Source organism: Copadichromis virginalis, linkage group LG9 (assembly GCF_057382275.1).
Source record: "Copadichromis virginalis isolate Kocher_CV1m ecotype Utaka linkage group LG9, C_Virginalis_male_GT1.1, whole genome shotgun sequence".
NCBI classification, from domain to species: Eukaryota; Metazoa; Chordata; class Actinopteri; order Cichliformes; family Cichlidae; genus Copadichromis; species Copadichromis virginalis.
The window spans coordinates 32,176,692-32,195,862 of NC_140626.1; the positions used below are offsets into that span (position 1 = coordinate 32,176,692).

Sequence of the window (19,171 nt, forward strand, 5' to 3'; positions counted from 1 at the left end):
TTAGAGTCCTGAGCATGAGTAAAAGTGATTGGAGTAATTATAGCATGCATGTTTTACAGCAACTTGTGTAGATTTTGTAGGGTAGGTAGACTGATTATCTAGCATGTCAGTTCCTGATGCGTAAGTGCATTAGGCCCTCATTGTCTGAGTAAACATAGTGTGGGATTATAATATGATCTTATGCCATGTTATACCCCTAATTAAAGATTGTGAAATCATTATGTAGTTTTAGTTTGTAGTATTCTCCTGAATTAGGTGAAAACTATTACAGTTATTAAACTGATTTGTATTACGTTAGACTGCTGATTCAGTGTGAATGAATGATATTGTTTATGATGCATTATACTGCTGAGTTATAAGAAATGCTGTTTTCAGAGAGTCAGGACCTTGCTTTTTCTGATAGTGGAGGAGACAGAGAGCACATTCCACGGGAGACTACACCCCCACCGTTGTTGAAGGCAGACAAAACAGGGAGCCAAGGCCATAAGTCAGGCTCGCTAGGAGTTAGAAAGAATGTGAATGTTTAGGTTTTTATGACTAGGTGGGGGCCACTAGAGGCTATAAGAGTTTGAGTAACCCTCCACCAGTTTGAGATTTGCTGTGACCCTCTTCATGCATGTCTCCCCATCCGGATGGTTTGTGCTCATAAAGTGTTCAATTGTATGTAATAAAAGATTGTTGATTGAGCATTTGTACACCGAGTATTGTCCGTCCCTCAGCCCAAAGATCGAAAGAATTGGGAGAATTTAACAATAGTAACAGTCGTGAGTTCTTTTGACATGTGTACTCAATTTTGACACATGTGACACCGTAAAGATTGGATTTTTGGTTTATCCCATTTCATTGAGGGATTTTGATCGGCCTCAAACATGCTGGAAGCACTAAAGAAGGAAGTCGTTCTTCCAGAGTTGTGGTTGTTTTGGTTTCCCCAATCACTGATGTGGGCACAGTAAAGATAATTGTAAATGCCTTGGAGAGGGTTCACACCTTTTAAACGGGCTGATGGCCCTACAATAGTAAAGAGTACAGTACGCTGCATAGACAGAGAGGAAAGATCTATAATTCTGTTGCAAAAAATCAATCCCTAATAACACTGGGGAAGAGGGTCTTTTACAGAAACAGTTAATAAATTGGGAGATTTAATGATAAAATAGGAAATATATCACACACCTAAAAACTTCCTTATCTTAACAACGGGTTCTTATGAGAGAGCCGCTTGATGTAACTAAGACATATAACCTGTCTATTTCATACATTCGAGAACAGTGGGAGAATGATTTGGGTGCTGTGGTGGCAGATTTCTTTTCTCGTGTATTTATCACATATTTAATCATATCACATTAGTTATAGTAATATCACTTTCTCACTTTACTATAGTAAGAGCACTCCTGTCACTAGTTTACATGCATGTGGAAAGTTAACACAGTGAGGCCATTGTAATGGGAGACATTAAACAGATAGTGAGACTCCTTCTGCTTATCAGGGATGTAAATCCTTAGGTGACAGCCAAGCAGAAAACAAGGTCATAATTCTCTCTGTGAGGGAGGAAGTATAGCCCCCTGTGAGAGGGGCCAACATGTGAGGTTGTGGAATGTTCTTTGTCTGTGTGTCTGTATATAAGATGTAAGGGCGGTGGCCACAATCCGGAGGTGGTCCTGGTGTTTCACTGAGATGCTCTCTCCACATCGCAATGTGTTTATTAAACCCACTTCAAATCAAGCTCGCTGGGTGTGTTGCAGGTTATTGTTAAATTTTCCACGACAGTGCCCAGCTGTCTGACAAAGAGTGAGATATGGCTCTTACCAGGGTCCATTCGTCTTCTATATGTTCAAGACACTCCCTAATACAATTCAAAGTGTTACACAGGTTACATTTTTCAAAAGTTAAACTAGCAAAAATATTTCCGAACATAGACATAGACCCATCGTGTGATAGATGCAAACAGACTCCAGCTACTTCCCTTCATATGTTTTGGTCCTGTCCGAAAATTGCTCCTTTCTGGTCATCATTTTTTGAAGTCATCTCTAAAGCCTATGCCTATAACATCTCGCCTCCCCCTTGGTGACAGTTTTTGGTTGTTTCTCTGGTATTGTGACTTCTGTTCCCCCTGCCCATTTACAGAGGGTCATTGCGTTTTTGTCATTATTAGCGAGACGCCTGATTTTATTTAAATGGAAGTCTACTACTGCTCCATCACACCACCGCTGGATAACGGATGTTATGCAAAATGTCAAACTGGAAAAAATCAGATGTACTCTGAACGGATCCATCGGCAAATTCCACACAACGTGGAACCCTCTGTTAACATACGTCAACAATTTATCCGGTCTGGAACTGGAATCTTCAGTGTTTTTGTTTGCCCTAGAACAGTCCTGTAAAAACAATAGAGAGGTGCACCCCCCCCCCCCTTTCTTTTTTTTTTTTGCTGTTGTTGCTGTGCTTTTTGTTTGTTTTTTTGCTTGTTTGTTTTTGCTTGTTTGTTTGTTTAGTGTTTTTGTTCCCTTTTCCTGTCTTGGTATTATCTGTATTTATGATCTGTGGGATTGTTGTTTTGTGGTTTTCTGTAAAATGATGCCCTTTATGTAAAATGATGCCCTTTAATGCCCTTCTAAAGAAGGGCATCAAAAAAGCCAAACACCATTACAAAAAGAAGGTAGAAGAACATTTCTCCAACTCCAACCCCCGACGCATGTGGCAAGGACTCCAGACCATCACAGACTACAGGACCACCAAACCTTCCCCCGCATCCACTGATGTCTCCTTCCTCAATGAGCTCAACAACTTTTATGCTCGTTTTGAGCGAGGGAACCCCACAACCACAACCAAAGCAGACATGACGCCAGATCACCAACCTCTGACTCTCTCCCCCACCGATGTAGGAGCGGTGCTGAGCAGGATCAATGTCCACAAGGCTGCAGGTCCTGATGGCATCCCCGGGCGTGTTCTCAGAGCGTGTTCTGGGGAGCTTGCAGGAGTGCTCACAGACATATTCAATCTGTCCTTGGCCCACGCTGTGGTACCGGCCTGCTTCAAATCCACCTCCATCGTCCCGATACCCAAAAACTCCAACCCATCTTGCCTCAATGACTACCGCCCAGTAGCACTCACCCCCATCATCACTAAGTGCTTAGAGCAGCTGGTCCTAGCACACTTCAAATCCTGTCTCTCCCCCACCCTGGACCCCCACCAATTTGCATACCGCCAGAACAGGAGCACAGAGGATGCAGTCTCCATCGCACTGCACTCTGTCCTCTCACACCTGGACAACAACAACACCTACGCCAGAATGCTGTTTATAGACTTTAGTTCAGCGTTCAATACAATCCACCCCTCACAACTCATCAGGAAACTGACAGACCTGGGCATCAGTTCCCTCATCTGCAAATGGTTACTGGACTTCCTGACCAACCGCCCCCAACGTGTCCGGCTGGATAACCGCTGCTCATCTACAATCACGATGAACACCGGTGTACCACAAGGCTGTGTGATGAGCCCTTTCCTCTACTCCCTCTTCACCCACGACTGCAGACCGGCTGATGGTTCCAACACCATCATTAAGTTTGCAGATGACACCACGGTGATTGGCCTCATCAGTGACAACGATGAGGCCGCCTACAGGGAGGAGGTGGATCGTCTGGCTGAGTGGTGCGACACAAACAACCTGCTGCTTAACACCGAGAAGACCAAGGAGCTCATCGTGGACTACAGGAGGAATGCTGACCCACATCCACCCATCCACATTAAGGGGACAGCTGTGGAGCGTGTGAGCAGCTTCAAGTTCCTGGGAGTCCACATCTCCGAGGATCTCACCTGGACGACCAACTGCTCCAAGCTGGTCAAGAAGGCTCGCCAGCGCCTCTTCTTCTTGAGGACTCTGAGGAAGAACCACCTGTCCTCAGACATCCTGGTGAACTTCTATCGCTGCACCATCGAGAGCATCCTGACCAACTGTATAACAGTCTGGTACGGGAACTGCTCTGCCTCGGACCGGAAGGCGTTGCAGAGGGTCGTGAAAACTGCCCAGCGCATCGCCGGAGCACCACTTCCTGCCATAAAAGACATCTACAGGAAGCGGTGTCTGAAAAGGGCTGGGAAAATCATCAGAGACCCCAGTCACCCATCGCATGGACTCTTCACCCTCCTGCCCTCTGGGAGGCGCTACAGGAGCCTCCGGACTAAGACCACCAGGTACCGGAACAGCTTCTTCCCCACAGCTGTCAGACTCCTGAACTCTGCCTCCTGACATCTGACCCACGTTAAACTCATGGACTGAACATACACACACCCACAATGGACAACTGTACCCTCAAACACACAATAATAACATGGACTGAACCACCACTCACAACCACTAGCACTTTATATAGCCTCTGTAGAAACTATCTACACCCTCACTTATCTTAACTGCACTACTGTATAGCTCTGTGTAAATAATCATTCTGTACATTCGATAATCTTTAATCCTACAACCGTTTACAACTTGCATAGTTCACATTTCTGTATAACTGTATATCTCAGATTCTGTAAAGTTATTTATTTCATATTCTGTATAGTTTTTCATATTTATATCCTGTTCATAGCCTGTACATAGCTTGTACTCACTACAGCCTGTACATACTTATAGTTATAGAATATTCACAACATACTTCACACCGTGTACATTATAACATACCATAATAGACCCATTTCTGTAATATACTTACATATCTATACTATTGCTAATATATATTGTAATATATCTATATCATGGCTAAAGCACTTCTGGATGGATGCAAACTGCATTTCGTTGCCCTGTACCTGTGCATGTGCAATGACAATAAAGTTGAATTCTATTCTATTCTAAAATAATAAGAATGCTATGTATGATAATTGGGAAACTACAAGTGTTAAAAAAAAGAATTACTACTACATTGAAAGCTGTTATAGTACGCCTTAAACTCATAGACATTTGGAGATTCAAATATCCTCATTCCAAAACGTTTACTTAGTGCAACAATTCTAACTCGAGACATTCAAGGATAGACTTTTGGTTAGTTTGTGTCATGGTTCTGGGTCAGTGACCCAGTGTTTTTGATTTTGTACTCTTATTTTTGATAGTATGAATGATAACTGTTTGTGTTTTTGGTTTCCCAGTGTTTATTCTGTGCTCCCTTTGTTTTCTGTCGTCCCTGCCTGTATATCCCCTCTAGTGTAGTCAGGTCTCTGCGTTAAGCCTGCGTCTCTGAGTCTGTGTCTTTGCGTGTGTGTTTCCCGTTTTATTTTGAAGGTCCGTGTCTGATCTCAGTGTGTTCAGATTACGCTTCCTTGTCTCGTCAGTTCTGATTTCTCCCAGCTGTGCCCTCCTTCTGTGTCTCACACACTTCCCAGTGTATTTAAACCCTGTGTTTCTCTGAGTCAGTGTCACGTCGTTCCTCGTGCTGTGTGGAACTCCCTGTGTCTCCCTGAGTGTTTAGTTTGTCATTTTCCAGTTCAGTTTAGTTTGCTTTTGCTTTTGTATGCTTTTCCCGGCCAGCAAATAAAGCTGTGGTTTTGAGTTCATCCCTCGTGTCTAAGAGCCTGCATTTTGGGTCCAATTCCTGTCTGCCACACAGCGATTCATGACAGAGAAAGATGATGTGAAAAAGGATCTTAAAGAACTGATCTCAAACTATTGATCTAGAGCTCGAGAAAAATTAAAGTTTGCAAATAACTGGGAATTATTAAAATTTGAAATTGACAAATATTTAAGGAAGGTTGGCAGCCTTAACGTGAAATCGAAAAGATTAGAGGAAGAAAATACAATCTCTCAAATTGACACTAATTGAAGAGGATAAATTGAACCTTGCTAAATTACAAGATAAATTAGATGGCTTATACTCAGACAAAGCAAAAGGAGCTTTTATCAGATCCAGATCTTGAAGAAGGTGAGTGCAATTCCTATTATTTCTTCAGCTTAGAAAAGAAACACTCAAGCATAATATTAGCAAATTAATGATAAATGTGGTTATAACAGAGGATTACAGATTAATCTCTAAACTCTGTAGTCATTTCTATAAGGAATTTTTAGCTGTACATTTTCTCAGGAAGCTTCAGATCACCTCTTATAATTGCTGAATGTTAAATCTGTCAGCCAAGAAGATTCTATATTATGTGATCTACCCGTCTCATTAGAAGAAGTCACAGATGCAATTGGGCTATTAAAAATAATACATCTCCAGGCACAGATGATCATACTGCAGAATTATATAAAACTTTTTCTGAAGAGTTCTCTTCCTTTCTTCTTGAGGTTTTTGCTGAAAGCATATGAAACCACCAACTTCCCACTACGATGAATCAAGGTTTGACCACATTGTTTCTGAAGCAAAATAAGGACCTCTTAATGATTGATAATTGCAGACCAAATAGCTTATTAAACAATAATTAAAGAATACTTGCTCTAATTTTAGCTAACAGACTTAAGATGGTTGTTGACTCGGTTAATGATGAAAGACAATCTGGGTTTATGCCCAAAAGACATATAACAATATCAGATTGGTTTTAGATATTCTGGATTATTCTGATAAATAGCAGTGGTTTCATATTATTTTTAGAGTTCTACAAGGCCTTCGATACGGTGAAGCATGAATTTATATTTCAAGCTCTAGATAGATATGGTTTTGGTACTTACTTTCTACGGTGATTAAAACATTATAACAATAACAGCAGTATCAAATTAACAAACAGTACTTCACCCAGATTTAACATACAAAGAGGGAAAAGACGAGGCTGTCCCAAAACAGGTCCCTGTACCTGTTTTAGTTAATTGCCCAACTATTGTTCCTTCCAATAAAACAAGAAGTTCGTTATTTCGGTATTGTAATAACCAAAACCAGGAAAGAAGAATTGATCAAATTTCTTATCTAATTCTAGTGAAACTCAAACACAGATTTACTCTGTGGCTCTTAAGAGATTTATCATTAAAAGGCAGAGTATTAAAAACTAAAGCAGAAGGTATCTCTCATCTTACATACGCTGCATTGGCATTGCACCTTGATAATAAACTCATAAAAGAGGTTGATAAGTTACTTTTCAACTTTATTTGGAAAAATAGGACACACTACATTTAAAAAACAGTTCTTATGAACTCCTGTGTCAATGGAGGACTTAATGTGTTCGATTTTAACACTCTAAATAACACATTCAAAATAAATTGGTTAAAAAATATAATTACAAATCCTACATCCATTTGGATACTATACCTATGTACATGTTTTCTAAGGAAGGTGTCCTTACTTATAATTTTAATATTGATAAAATCCCTATATAAATCTCTGCATTTCATCGCCAAGCTTTTTTAGCATGGACTCTTATTTACAAACATGGTCTACACAAACACCAAAACCACAACAGATGTGTGATTAACTTGTTAATCTTAATGGTTAAATTTCATATTCACAAATCCAAATGTTTAGGAAGACATCCCTCTTTTTATGTTTTTTTCCCACGAGCTTGTGCAATACCTTTAATATAGTGCTGTTTAATTCTATTTTGTATAATGATGTTTAAATAAAGGTTTGTAAAAAAAAAGAAGAAGAAGAAGACAAAGAAGGAGGAGTGTGCGTACTGTGCTCTTTGCTGTGTCTTTCCGCCATTTTAAAAATGGGCACTTTTTGAAGAACCCGCATCAAAGTATTGTGGAGAAGCGTCGTGTTAAATCTAATTGATGAACGGCTTTTTGTGAGGTATGTGTTGCAGCTGCGAAGACGAACGTACGTTCTCCTGTTAGGTTACAGCTGGTAGGAAGGTGCGTTCAGTGTGTCTTTGTAATTTTAAGTTTCCATGTCAAACGAGATAAAACAGTTATTTCTGGATGCGCACTTGTTCGCTGAGTTTGGTAAAAATGTGTTTTTGTAAACCACTGACGTTTCTAAATGTAACTGCTTTTATTTCATTAGTTCTGACGAGGACAGCTGAATGATGTTGTTGGTGAGCTTGGATTAAATCATCTCTAAAAAAAGAACTTGTCCTCGTGGTGACTGACTTGGGGAGTGGAGGTCAGTGAGCCCATTGTCTCTGCTGGTCCGACTCCAACTACAAAGCCGGCCCGCTCGCCCCCTCCTGAGTCTGAGAGGAGATCCAGAGTAAGTCAGTTATAACTACACTGGTTGCTTAACTTCATCATTTTCTACAGGGTCTCTCTCTCTTAGCTCACTTTGATTTGATTTCTGCCTTCTGTTTAGCCTCTCTGTCTGCCTCAGTACATTAATGTTTTATCATTTGAGATATGAAGGTGATGTCTGTGGATATTGTGGGAAATATACATGTAGCAGTATTTCAGTAAGTGTCAGTCAGTCAAGAAGCAAAAGAATATTTAAACTAAAACACATTAAAAGAAGTGTTTTGCTTGTAACTGCATAAGTTCCTGCACAGGGGCGGTTAGAACAGGATGTACTCAGGATGTGGCATACACGATCACGGGCCTCATAACGATCAACAGGAAACAGCTGGGGGTGAAAGGGTCTCGAAACGGCATTCTAAGTGTTGTAAAAAGGAACTTACTCATGCATCTTTAGCGTGTACAACCCTATAAAATAAAGAAGTTCTTGTCCTTCCTCTATGAGATCTACCAGACTACACTGAGGGTGGTATCGTGTACGTCTCCCACATATGTGCTTAATACATAATTGTTGTGTACTGGACCTGATCTGAGTATTGGTTGTTTGTTCTCAGCCCAACATAAAACAATCGGGACAAGAGGCTCAGCATGACCTCATTAAAAATCCACTTTTCTTCTTTCATATTCTTTCTGACGTCTTTTCTTGTGTAAGCTGCTAACTCTTGTGATGGAGATTTCTTTATTTTATGTGTTGATCATATGTTTTGACAAAATGACTTTAGTAGTATCTATAGTACATTTTGTGTGACTTGGTTCTACATATAGGAAAACATCAAATATGTATTTCACAGGTTATTCCACACACAGATGGGTATTGTGAGTGAGTTGGACTGACACTCCCAGGCACCATGAGACATTAGGCAGATAGTGAGACTCCTTATCTCCAGGAAGGAGGTGTTGAGATGAAATTATTTGAAGTGCCTCAATTCTATGCTGTATATTAACTAAAATGCCATATAACCGTATAGTGTAGTATTAAGTGGACATGGCCCTGAAAAATAAAGGCATTAGACTACGTGTCCTTGGGGGGTAGAAAGCTGTAGACTCTCGCCCACGCTTGCCTGTGAAAAACTAGATAACAGGGGACCATCTTCTAGTGGAGATGCATTATAACTCACCTGTGCATTATAATAAAAGGTGTTGATTGCAGCTGACAGTGTCTGCAGACTTTGATAACTGTGACACCCTCGTGGTTAATCAGAGGGAAATCTGAGTCAGTGTGGATTTGGTTGTACAGCTCTCACACATACAACCTGAACTGCACATTGTAAGTGTGATGTTCTTCAAATTTGAACAAAGTAAAAACTAAAAAACTTTGAAGTCACACAAGCCAAAATTTTATTCACAATGTTGAACTTTTACTACTTTTATCGCCAAAATGAGCTCACTTCAAATGTTTACCACAGCATAGCGTCCCCAGGCACCTGAGACGTTTGGCAGATGGTGAAACTGTTTATCTTTGTGAGGTAAGAGGGGGCACTTGTGGATGAGCTGAAGGTATAGACCTGATGTCACTGTTTGGGTTCTTTGTCATTACAGGAGAAAGAAGTGAAAGCAGGCCCAAACCTCAGCACATGGATGACATCAACCAAAAACATCCAGCACCAGCAAGTAAAGATGAGCCAGCGGCGATCCCTGTGGAAAAGACTTTTCCTGCTATGAAGCAGCCCAGAAGACGCAAGCGCGCCAACAGGGAGGAGAGAAGCTTGAGCTGTGATCAGTGTGGAAAGGCTTTTACTCGGAGTAGCAACTTAAAAACACATCAGCTCATCCACAGTGGAGAGAAACCATTCAGCTGCGATCTGTGTGAGAAGACCTTTACTAAGAGATGGAACTTAAAAACACATCAGCTGATCCACAGTGGAGAGAAACCATTCAGCTGCGATCTGTGTGAGAAGACCTTTGCTCTGAGATGGAGCTTAAAATCACATCAGCTGATCCACAGTGAAGTTAAACCATTCAGCTGTGATCAGTGTGGGAAGACCTTTACTCAGAGATGCAGCTTAAAAACACATCAGCTAATCCACACCGGTGTGAAACCATTCAGTTGTGATCAGTGTGGAAAAACCTTTACTCTAAGATGCAGCTTAAAAAAACATCAGCTAATCCACACCGGTGTGAAACCATTCAGCTGTGATCAATGTGGAAAGACCTTTACTCAGAGATGCACCTTAAAACAACATCAAGTCGTCCACACGAAATTTAAAGCTTTCAACTGTGATCTGTGTGGGATGTCTTTTACTAGGAAAGCTTACTTTAAATCACATCAGCTGATCCACACCGGTGTGAAACCATTCACCTGTGATCAGTGTGGAAAAACCTTTACTCAGATTTTTCACTTGAAATCACATCAGCTGATCCACACCGGTGTGAAACCATTCAGTTGTGATCAGTGTGGAAAAACCTTTACTCTAAGATGCAGCTTAAAAAAACATCAGCTAATCCACACCGGTGTGAAACCATTCAGCTGTGATCAGTGTGGAAAAACCTTTACTCAGATTTTTCACTTGAAATCACATCAGCTGATCCACACCGGTGTGAAACCATTCAGTTGTGATCAGTGTGGAAAAACCTTTACTCTAAGATGCAGCTTAAAAAAACATCAGCTAATCCACACCGGTGTGAAACCATTCAGCTGTGATCAGTGTGGAAAAACCTTTACTCAGATTTTTCACTTGAAATCACATCAGCTGATCCACACCGGTGTGAAACCATTCAGCTGTGATCAGTGTGGAAAAACCTTTACTCAGATTTTTCACTTGAAATCACATCAGCTGAGCCACACCGGTTTGAAACCATTCAGCTGTGATCAGTGTGGAAAGACCTTTACTCAGAGATCCAACTTAAAAGCACATCAGCTGATCCACACCGGTGTGAAACCATTCAGCTGCGATCTGTGTGGGATGTCTTTTACTCAGAAAGGTCACTTAAAATCACATCAGCTGATCCACACCGGTGTGAAACCATTCAGCTGTGATCAATGTGGAAAGACCTTTACTCAGAGATGCACCTTAAAACAACATCAAGTCGTCCACACGAAATTTAAAGCTTTCAACTGTGATCTGTGTGGGATGTCTTTTACTAGGAAAGCTTACTTTAAATCACATCAGCTGATCCACACCGGTGTGAAACCATTCAGCTGTGATCAGTGTGAAAAGAGCTATACTCTGAAAGGTCATTTAAAGGCACATCAGCTGATCCACACCGGTGTGAAACCATTCACCTGTGGTGAGTGCGGAAAGTCTTTTATTAAGAATTACCGCTTAAAAGCACATCAGCTCATCCACAGTGAAGTTAAACCATTCAGCTGTGATCAGTGTGGAAAGACCTTTACTCAGAAAGGTGACTTAAAGAGACATTATATGATCCATGTTGGAGGTAAATCATTTGTCTGTGATCAGTGTGGAAAGTCTTTTCAGGATAGAGATCACTTAGAGAGACATCAGGGCGTCCACAGTGAAGTTAAACCTTTCAGCTCTTATCTGTGTGGAAATTCTTTTACTGGGATTAGTAGGTTAAAAATGCATCAGCTCATCCACTCTGGAGTTAAATCATTTGTATGTGGTGACTGTGGAAAGGCTTTTACTCGTATGACTGGCTTAAAATCACATCAGCGCACCCACTCTGGAGTTAAATCATTTGTATGTGGTGACTGTGGAAAGGCTTTTACTCGTATGACTGGCTTAAAATCACATCAGCGCACCCACTGTGGAGTTAAATCATTTGTATGTGATCAGTGTGGAAAGTCTTTCATCCATTACAAAAGTCTATTGAGCCATCAAAAGACCCACAAAGTGTCCTCCTGTGAGAAAAGTGGCAGACCAATGGGACATTACCCTGACAGGGTTCATTTGAACACAGTGGGAGAAACGGGGGTTCTGAACAAAAGTTCTTCTGGATGCTGCGTCAAACTTAAAAAGCTTGAGATCAGGCTTCACAGAATTCAGCTTTAATTTCCTGAGAAAGTCAGAGCTTCACTGTCTTTGTAGATCTAGTGAAAACATGAAAGGGTGCAAAAAGAGGCACTGTGGTACTGCATGATGAAGTCAGAAGTGACAGAGAAGTATGTGAGCGTGGTTCAGGACATGTTTGTGTGGTAGCAGTGACTACCACACATACTTGGGTTGAAGGTGGGGGCAGGATTACATCAATTCTGAGCCCCTTCTTCCTTTTTCAAAGAGAGGGCAATACTCAGGAAAGGATGATGACAATAGAGCTGCAAGACAGGATGGAAAGAAAAAGAGTTTAAGAGAAGATCATGAATGTTGTGAAGCGATCGAGCCGCGATTACAAAATCTTAGCTTATGGAGTTAGTTATCCCAACACAAGTTTAGCAAGTTACACTTCACTGGCTGTGTCCACAAACAGCATGCAGAGCAAACATTACTCCCATCATCTGATCACAAGAAAAGCAAAATGTCAGAAGAGTTCACCTTCTGGGTCAAACTGTCAGACCTGTTACTGTTTATTTGGCTGTTCATTGTGAGGTAATTATCAGTGTCAGTGCTGCGCCACTTCTGTTGTAACTCACAGGAAATGTGTTTTAAATGGGCTCTATTGTCTTACAATATTGTGTGAGTCTGTTTTGCTCCAGAAGGACACAACCATTCCTGCAATTTTTAATGTTACAGTAAAAAAAAGTAAATTCATAAATTTGTGTCATTTTAAACAGGCAGTATGTGGAAAATTACACGTGGGTAAGAATATATTTAATGTTTTCAGTGGTCTGTTTTCTTACAGGATGTGAGTGTGTTTTGCTCCATGAAGACACAAACCTTCATTTTTTGTTATGTTGCAGTAAAAATATTTTTATTGTAAGTCATATATTTTCGTCATTTTATCCAGGCAGGATGTAAAAGATTAACTGAATCATATGAAAAATAAAATGTAGAAAGATGTGACGTATCTTTCCGTCTTTTTCTGAATAATTACACACTGCTTAAAATTAATTGCAGTATAATTATTTGTTTATTTCTTCCTCTGTAAGAAACTGACTTGCTGTCCCTTTGTTCCCGTGTACCTAAGTAATTGTGGGTAATATCTAGATGCACGCTCAATCATCCAGGTAAGGAAATCCCAGAAGTTGATTCTGTTCATCTGGACGTAGCATTTTCAGTGGGACAAACGTTTCGTAACTCATCCCAGAGACTTCTTCAGTCTCAGCTGACTGCAGGTTATAAACACTTGCATAATTTTTGCATAATGAATGAACAATGGGCTGTGAGGTCAGTTCCTTGATCATTAGCATGCAAAGTGTCATGAACACTGATCACTAAATCCACTATTGGAGTGTACATTGTCCGCTCCATTTCTAGCTGAATGCATCACATTTACTTCTTCACATTTTGTACCAGAAGACTTACCAGCCTTTAGAAGACAGTGGTCCCGAACCAGAAATGGTAAAGTCGCTGTGTATAAGAGCAAGGATATTATATAGGGTCTATCTGACAATATAAATGGTACTTGATTAAATATTAACAGCAGTACTAAGTAGCAGCCTGACCATTGATTCAGATTGAATACATAATTTTCTCTGGGAGCAGGCCTGTCGTCTGGAACATGCTTTATATTTACAGCATGGAGGGCATCCGGGTGGGTCTTTATAAATTGCTTGCAAGTAGTCTTAAGATGACACTTTGCAGATCCCAGTGCCAACACTTCTCATAAGCCTTCACCCTTGTGTACTTCTGCTCTGTGCTCACTTGACAAGTTGTTTCAGATATCAGAATACTTTATTAATCCTGAAGGAAATTAGGGTTACAGCAGGCAGCACGCTAATGGCGCATGCGCACTTACAAAGGAACCTTCTGACCAACTTTACACAAACATCACATTGAGGAGACATGTCAGAAAGGTAGGCTGATAGGAAAAAAAAAAACAACGAAAATACATAACATGAGGTAAGAGGAGGAGAAAAAAACTCCACTCAGACTGAGCTCCTAGTGGGAGAACAGTTTGATAACAGAAAAAACACCTCAGCACAAAAAGCACATGACTATCAATACACCATAGAAACACAAGACAAGCAACAGGGGAGGGTAAAGGGTAAGAGAGCCGCTGTAGACAGCGCATCCGATCCTGCAGTGTGTCTGCGCTGGTCCAGTCGACTGCCATCTTCCCCGGTAGGGCACAAGCATCGAAGGCATTTGGAAAGGGAGGGGGGATGAGTGTGTGCATATCAGTGTATGTGTGTGTGTGTGTGTGTCCAGAGTTCAGCTGAGACAGTGTCCTTCGCCCTGCCAGGCTAAGTAAACAGTCTTCCAGCCAACCCAGGTGGCCTTGCATGGAATGGGGGGAACAGTCTAAACGCAGTCGTTATCAGGGTGTTTTGTTCAGCTCCAGCCTTGAGGCTGCAGCTGGAGCCGAAGGGGTCTCCGCATGAAGTGATGGTGGTTTTTACTTTAGTGCGAACAACTCATATGAATTTCAAAGCTGTTCTAACAGTCCAACACTAGTCTTTCAATTTCCCGTTGGAGAGCCGTGAGCTTTCTATGATGTTATCCAAACTTACATTCTGTGATGTTGTCATTCTTGTGGTCAAAGAGCAAGTTCTGAGAACTAACGACCGCAGTGCACTTCCCCAAGATGTAATCGAATTTGCGCTCAAAGGTGTTGTTCGAGCTAGCCCCTCCAGATGTAATCCAGTTTTTCACTCAGAGATCTTATTCTGAGTATTGACGGCAGCCGTGTGTTCTCCAAGATCTTCTCCGTGCTGCACTCAATGAGCCCATTTTGAGAAACTCACGCCTCGTCCCATCATTTCAATCCCAGCGGGCAGCCTTGTGGGGGTTTGAACAGCCGGTTCCGCTTCCTTAATTCTTCGATAAGCCAGCTCCGATCAGCAAGAACCCTGTTATCATGGTTCCAAATAGGTAGATATCTTCAGCAGTCAGGCTCACCCGAGCCCGGACTTCTCGTTGAGAAGGGGTGTCAATTGCATTCAGAGACCAGTTGATCAAATCCATAATTCATCTTTTAGGTTTTAGAGAACAGACTGTGAGAGAGTGTTCCAAGGAAAAGTAAGTAAAAACACAAGAGAAGACAAGGACATAAGAAGCTAAGCAGGGAAGATAAGGGCAGGAGAGGAGAAAAGTGCGACCGCCTTCGCTGAGAGCCAAAAGAGAGAGAAAAAAAAAGCTAGTGGTCAGTCTTGGAGCAGTACAGTACAACAAAACAAACAAACAAAAAATATGCCTAGCGGACATAAGCCCAAAGATCCTGACTTTCTCTACATTTTTTAGGGCAGCATTCCCCAACCTTTTTTGCACCAGGGACAACTCAGACAATATTTTCAGGGACCGGCCTTTAAGATAAATACAACAAAATAAAACGATACAAAGACGAAAACTGTGGTATTTTGTAAATATAATAATAAACGCGAATTCAGCTGTGTAATTGTGTAACTTTATTAGCAGCGTCCTCCTGAAATGCGCCAACAACATTGAGAGTAACATCCTCCTCTCTGCTTCTTTATGCTCTCTGATCGCTATGTTAACGCTTAAATAGTTCTTTCAAAATAAGACACATGACTACAACATGGGAAAAGACCCAGGGAAACAGACTTAACGATAAAAACCCTGAAAACCATACACTTCACACCAGAGCCTTTTCTCTGAGTCTCACTTTATAAGCTAATTGTTCTAACAATAGCTTCCTCAAAAGTGCAAGTTTAGATGAAAGAACTTTGTGGTTGAATGTTTTTAACATTCAAACATATAGTTTTGTATGTTTGAATGTTAAAAACAGCATCAACACAGCCACTTTATCCAGTAAACTTTAAAATTGAAGTTCATTGAAGTCTCCCAGCAGGACAACAGAGTCTCCAGGTGGAGCACCTTCCAGCACCCCACCCAGGGACTCTAAGAAGGCTGGGTACTCTGAACTACCACTCGGCGCATAAGCGCAGATGACAGTCAGGACCCGATCCCCAACCCTAAGGCGCAGAGAACAAACCCTCTCATCCACCGGGAAGAACCCCAACGTACAGGCAGCAAGCCAAGGGGATATTAGAATACCCACTCCAGCCCGCTGCCTTTCACCAGGGGCTACTTCAGACTGAGACAGAGTCCAGCCCCTCTCCAGGAGACTGGTTCTAGAGCCCAAGCCATCCGTAGAGGTGAGAAAAACTATATCTAGCTGGTACCTCTCAACCTCATGCACTAACTCAGGCTCTTTCTCCATGTCCCAATTGCCAGTCTTAGTAGCCAGGGATCGGTCTGCCAGGGCATCCGCTCCTGGCTGCCGCCCGGCATACAATGCGCCCTACCCCTATCGTACCACCCGCGGGAGGTGCCATAGGGGTCGAGATCGCGGAAACAAGCGCCAGAAATGAGCTTCCTCCGAAGGGTGGCTTGCCTCTCCCTTAGAGATAAAGTGAGAAGTTCAGCCATCCGGGAGGGGCTCCGAGTAGACTCGCTGCTCCTCCACATCGAAAGGAGCCAGCTGAGGTGGTTCGGGCATCTGACAAGGATGCTCCTGGGCACCTCCTGGGTGAGGTGTTCCAGGCATGTCCCACCGGGAGGAGACCCCGGGGCAGACCCAGGACACGCTGGAGAGATTATCTCTCGGCTTGCCTGGGAACGTCTTGGTGTTCCCCCAGACAAGCTAAAGCAGGTGACTGGGGAGAGGAAGGTCTGGGCTTCTCTGCTTAGGCTGCTGCCACCGTGACCCGGCCCCGGATAAAGCAGAAGAAAATGGATGGAAAGCAGTTCTGTTTTTTCCCTGCATTATATACATATATACCGTATTTTCACGACCATAAGGCGCACTTAAAAGTCTTTAGATTTTCTTTAAAAAGTACAGCGCGCCCTATAGCGCAGTGCGCCCTGTGTGTTGTAAGGAGGACGTAGTAGAGAACACCATGAGAACGTTAAAGGGTGAAGTGTGGGCGTTGATCGTATATACCGGACAATCGCACATACCTGTCTAAAAGGACAGGTATGTGCATTATGTGGAACATCGTTGTTTTAACAACCCTGAAAATGGCAAAGAGACACGCTTATGAAGCACAGTTTAAACTGAAGGCCATCAGCTATGCGGAGGAACATGGAAATCGAGCAGCGGCGAGAGAATTTAAGATTAACGAATCGATGGTTCGCAAATGGAGGAAGCTAGAAAACAAACTCCGGCAGGTCAAGAAAACGCAGCTGAGTTTCCGCGGACATAAGGCGAGGTGGCCCGAGTTGGAGGAAAGACTTGAGCGTTGGATCATCGAGCAAAGAACGAGCGGGAGAGGCGTTTCGACGGTCACCATTCGGCTAAAAGCGGTTTCACTAGCTGAAGAGATGAATATTGAACATTTCCAAGGAGGTCCGTCCTGGTGCTTTCGTTTTATGAAACAGTGCCATTTTTCCATCCGGACCAGGACTACGGTAGCGCAGCAACTTCCAGCGGATTATAAGGAAAAGCTGGCCATCTTCCGCTCCTACTGCAGCAAACACATCGGCGACAAAAACATCCAGCCCAGCCACATCACTAACATGGACGAGGTCCCGCTCACTTTTGACATCCCGGTGAGTCACACTGTGGAGAAGAAGGGGACCAGCACGGTAGCGATACGCACAACGGGGTATGAAAAGTCTTCTTTCACTGTTGTGCTTGGCTGCCATGCTAATGGACAGAAACTGCCGCCTATGGTGATTTTTAAGCGAAAGACTTTGCCTAAAGAGAAGTTTCCAGCAGGAATCATCATTAAGGCAAATGAAAAGGGCTGGATGGATGAGGAAATGATGAAAAAGTGGCTGAGGGAGGTGTATGTAAGGAGACCAGGTGGTTTTTTCCACGCATCACCATCGCTCTTAATCTGTGACTCTATGCGTGCCCATCTCACAGCCGATGTGAAAAAACTAGTGAAACAAATGAACTGTGAGCTTGCTGTCATTCCGGGAGGCCTGACAAAGGAACTCCAACCGCTGTACATCGGTGTGAACCGCCCGTTCACGAGCGGCCTGGGAGCGATGGATGACCGATGGAGACCACAGTTTCACCAAGAGTGGAAGGCAGCGCCGGGCGAGTTACGCCACAATTTGCCAATGGATTGTAGATGCTTGGGCTAACATGTCTGCTGGCACTGTTGTTCGAGCTTTCGCAAAAGCCGGCATCATTTCCGAGGAGCCGCACGGCACGGAAAGTGACTCTGACAGTGAAGAAAGTGAACCTGGCATGTTTGATGGAGATTTAGCACAGCTGTTCAATTCAGACACAGAGGATGAGGACTTCGATGGGTTTGATTGATGATAAAAATGTGAGTACCAAACTTTGTTTTGCTCCTGCTTTATTTTTAAATACGCACACTTGTATGCTTGTGTGTTGTTGATGATGACGATTACTGGTAATAAAAATGTGAGTACCGAACTCAGGTTTGCTCCCGCTTTATTTTTAAATACGCATACGGTACTTGTATGCGCCCTATAATCCAGTGCGCCTTATGTGTGTGTTAAATACAGTAAGGGCACACATAACTGAGACTGCGCCTTTTAGTACAGTGCGTCTTATGGTCGTGAAAATACGGTAATAATGTAGCATATGAGGTGTTGAAATGTTCTACAAATGGCGAACTGGGCCCAATTTGATTTAGTTACTTACCACACAGCGGCTGCAGTTGATCGCTCTCTTTCCCTACGAGAAGCCTGTGTTCGAGCCCGACTATCCTGAAGGGACATTTCCTGCCGTATACACAATAGATGGTTGGGCCAAATGCCGCGTCATGTGCCTGGTGGGACTGTCAATTGAGGACATCTGAGATATTGACCTATAAGGAACTGTTACACCCCAGCCCAGGGGAAACTGACGTGCAACACAAGGAAAAAATAAAAAAAAAGGAAAATGTCCCCACACTCCCTGCTCTCAAGGAAGACGAACCAAAAAACAACGGTCACGGAGTTTGCAACAGCCAGTCAGTTTATTAAGTCCCAAAAGGTAGCGGGTGTCAGGATGAGCATGGCCAAAACAACAAACAACACTCTAGAAATGAAATGCAGCTGGTTTACCTACACGGGAAACCCCAAAAGAAAAGTACAGGTTTCTTACCTGCCTCCC

General features: G+C 42.6%; 1 protein-coding gene across 3 annotated transcripts; it reads left to right on the forward strand.

Annotated features, from left to right (window-relative positions):
• The first annotated feature begins 7,569 nt into the window (after positions 1 to 7,569).
• Positions 7,570 to 13,039, forward strand: LOC146702265 (uncharacterized). Of its 3 annotated transcripts, none has more exons than XM_085468933.1 (3): positions 7,570 to 7,700; positions 7,914 to 8,099; positions 9,674 to 13,039. In XM_085468933.1, the coding sequence occupies exon 3, from the start codon at positions 9,709 to 9,711 to the stop codon at positions 12,085 to 12,087; it is 2,379 nt and encodes a 792-aa protein (XP_085325059.1). In that variant the 5' UTR covers positions 7,570 to 7,700; positions 7,914 to 8,099; positions 9,674 to 9,708; the 3' UTR covers positions 12,088 to 13,039. The 3 variants fall into 3 exon arrangements, with proteins under 3 accessions (XP_085325059.1, XP_085325060.1, XP_085325062.1); XM_085468934.1 differs by having other exon boundaries at positions 7,698 to 7,762; XM_085468936.1 differs by lacking the exons at positions 7,570 to 7,700; positions 7,914 to 8,099 and adding an exon at positions 8,864 to 9,600.
• The last annotated feature ends 6,132 nt before the right edge of the window (positions 13,040 to 19,171 follow it).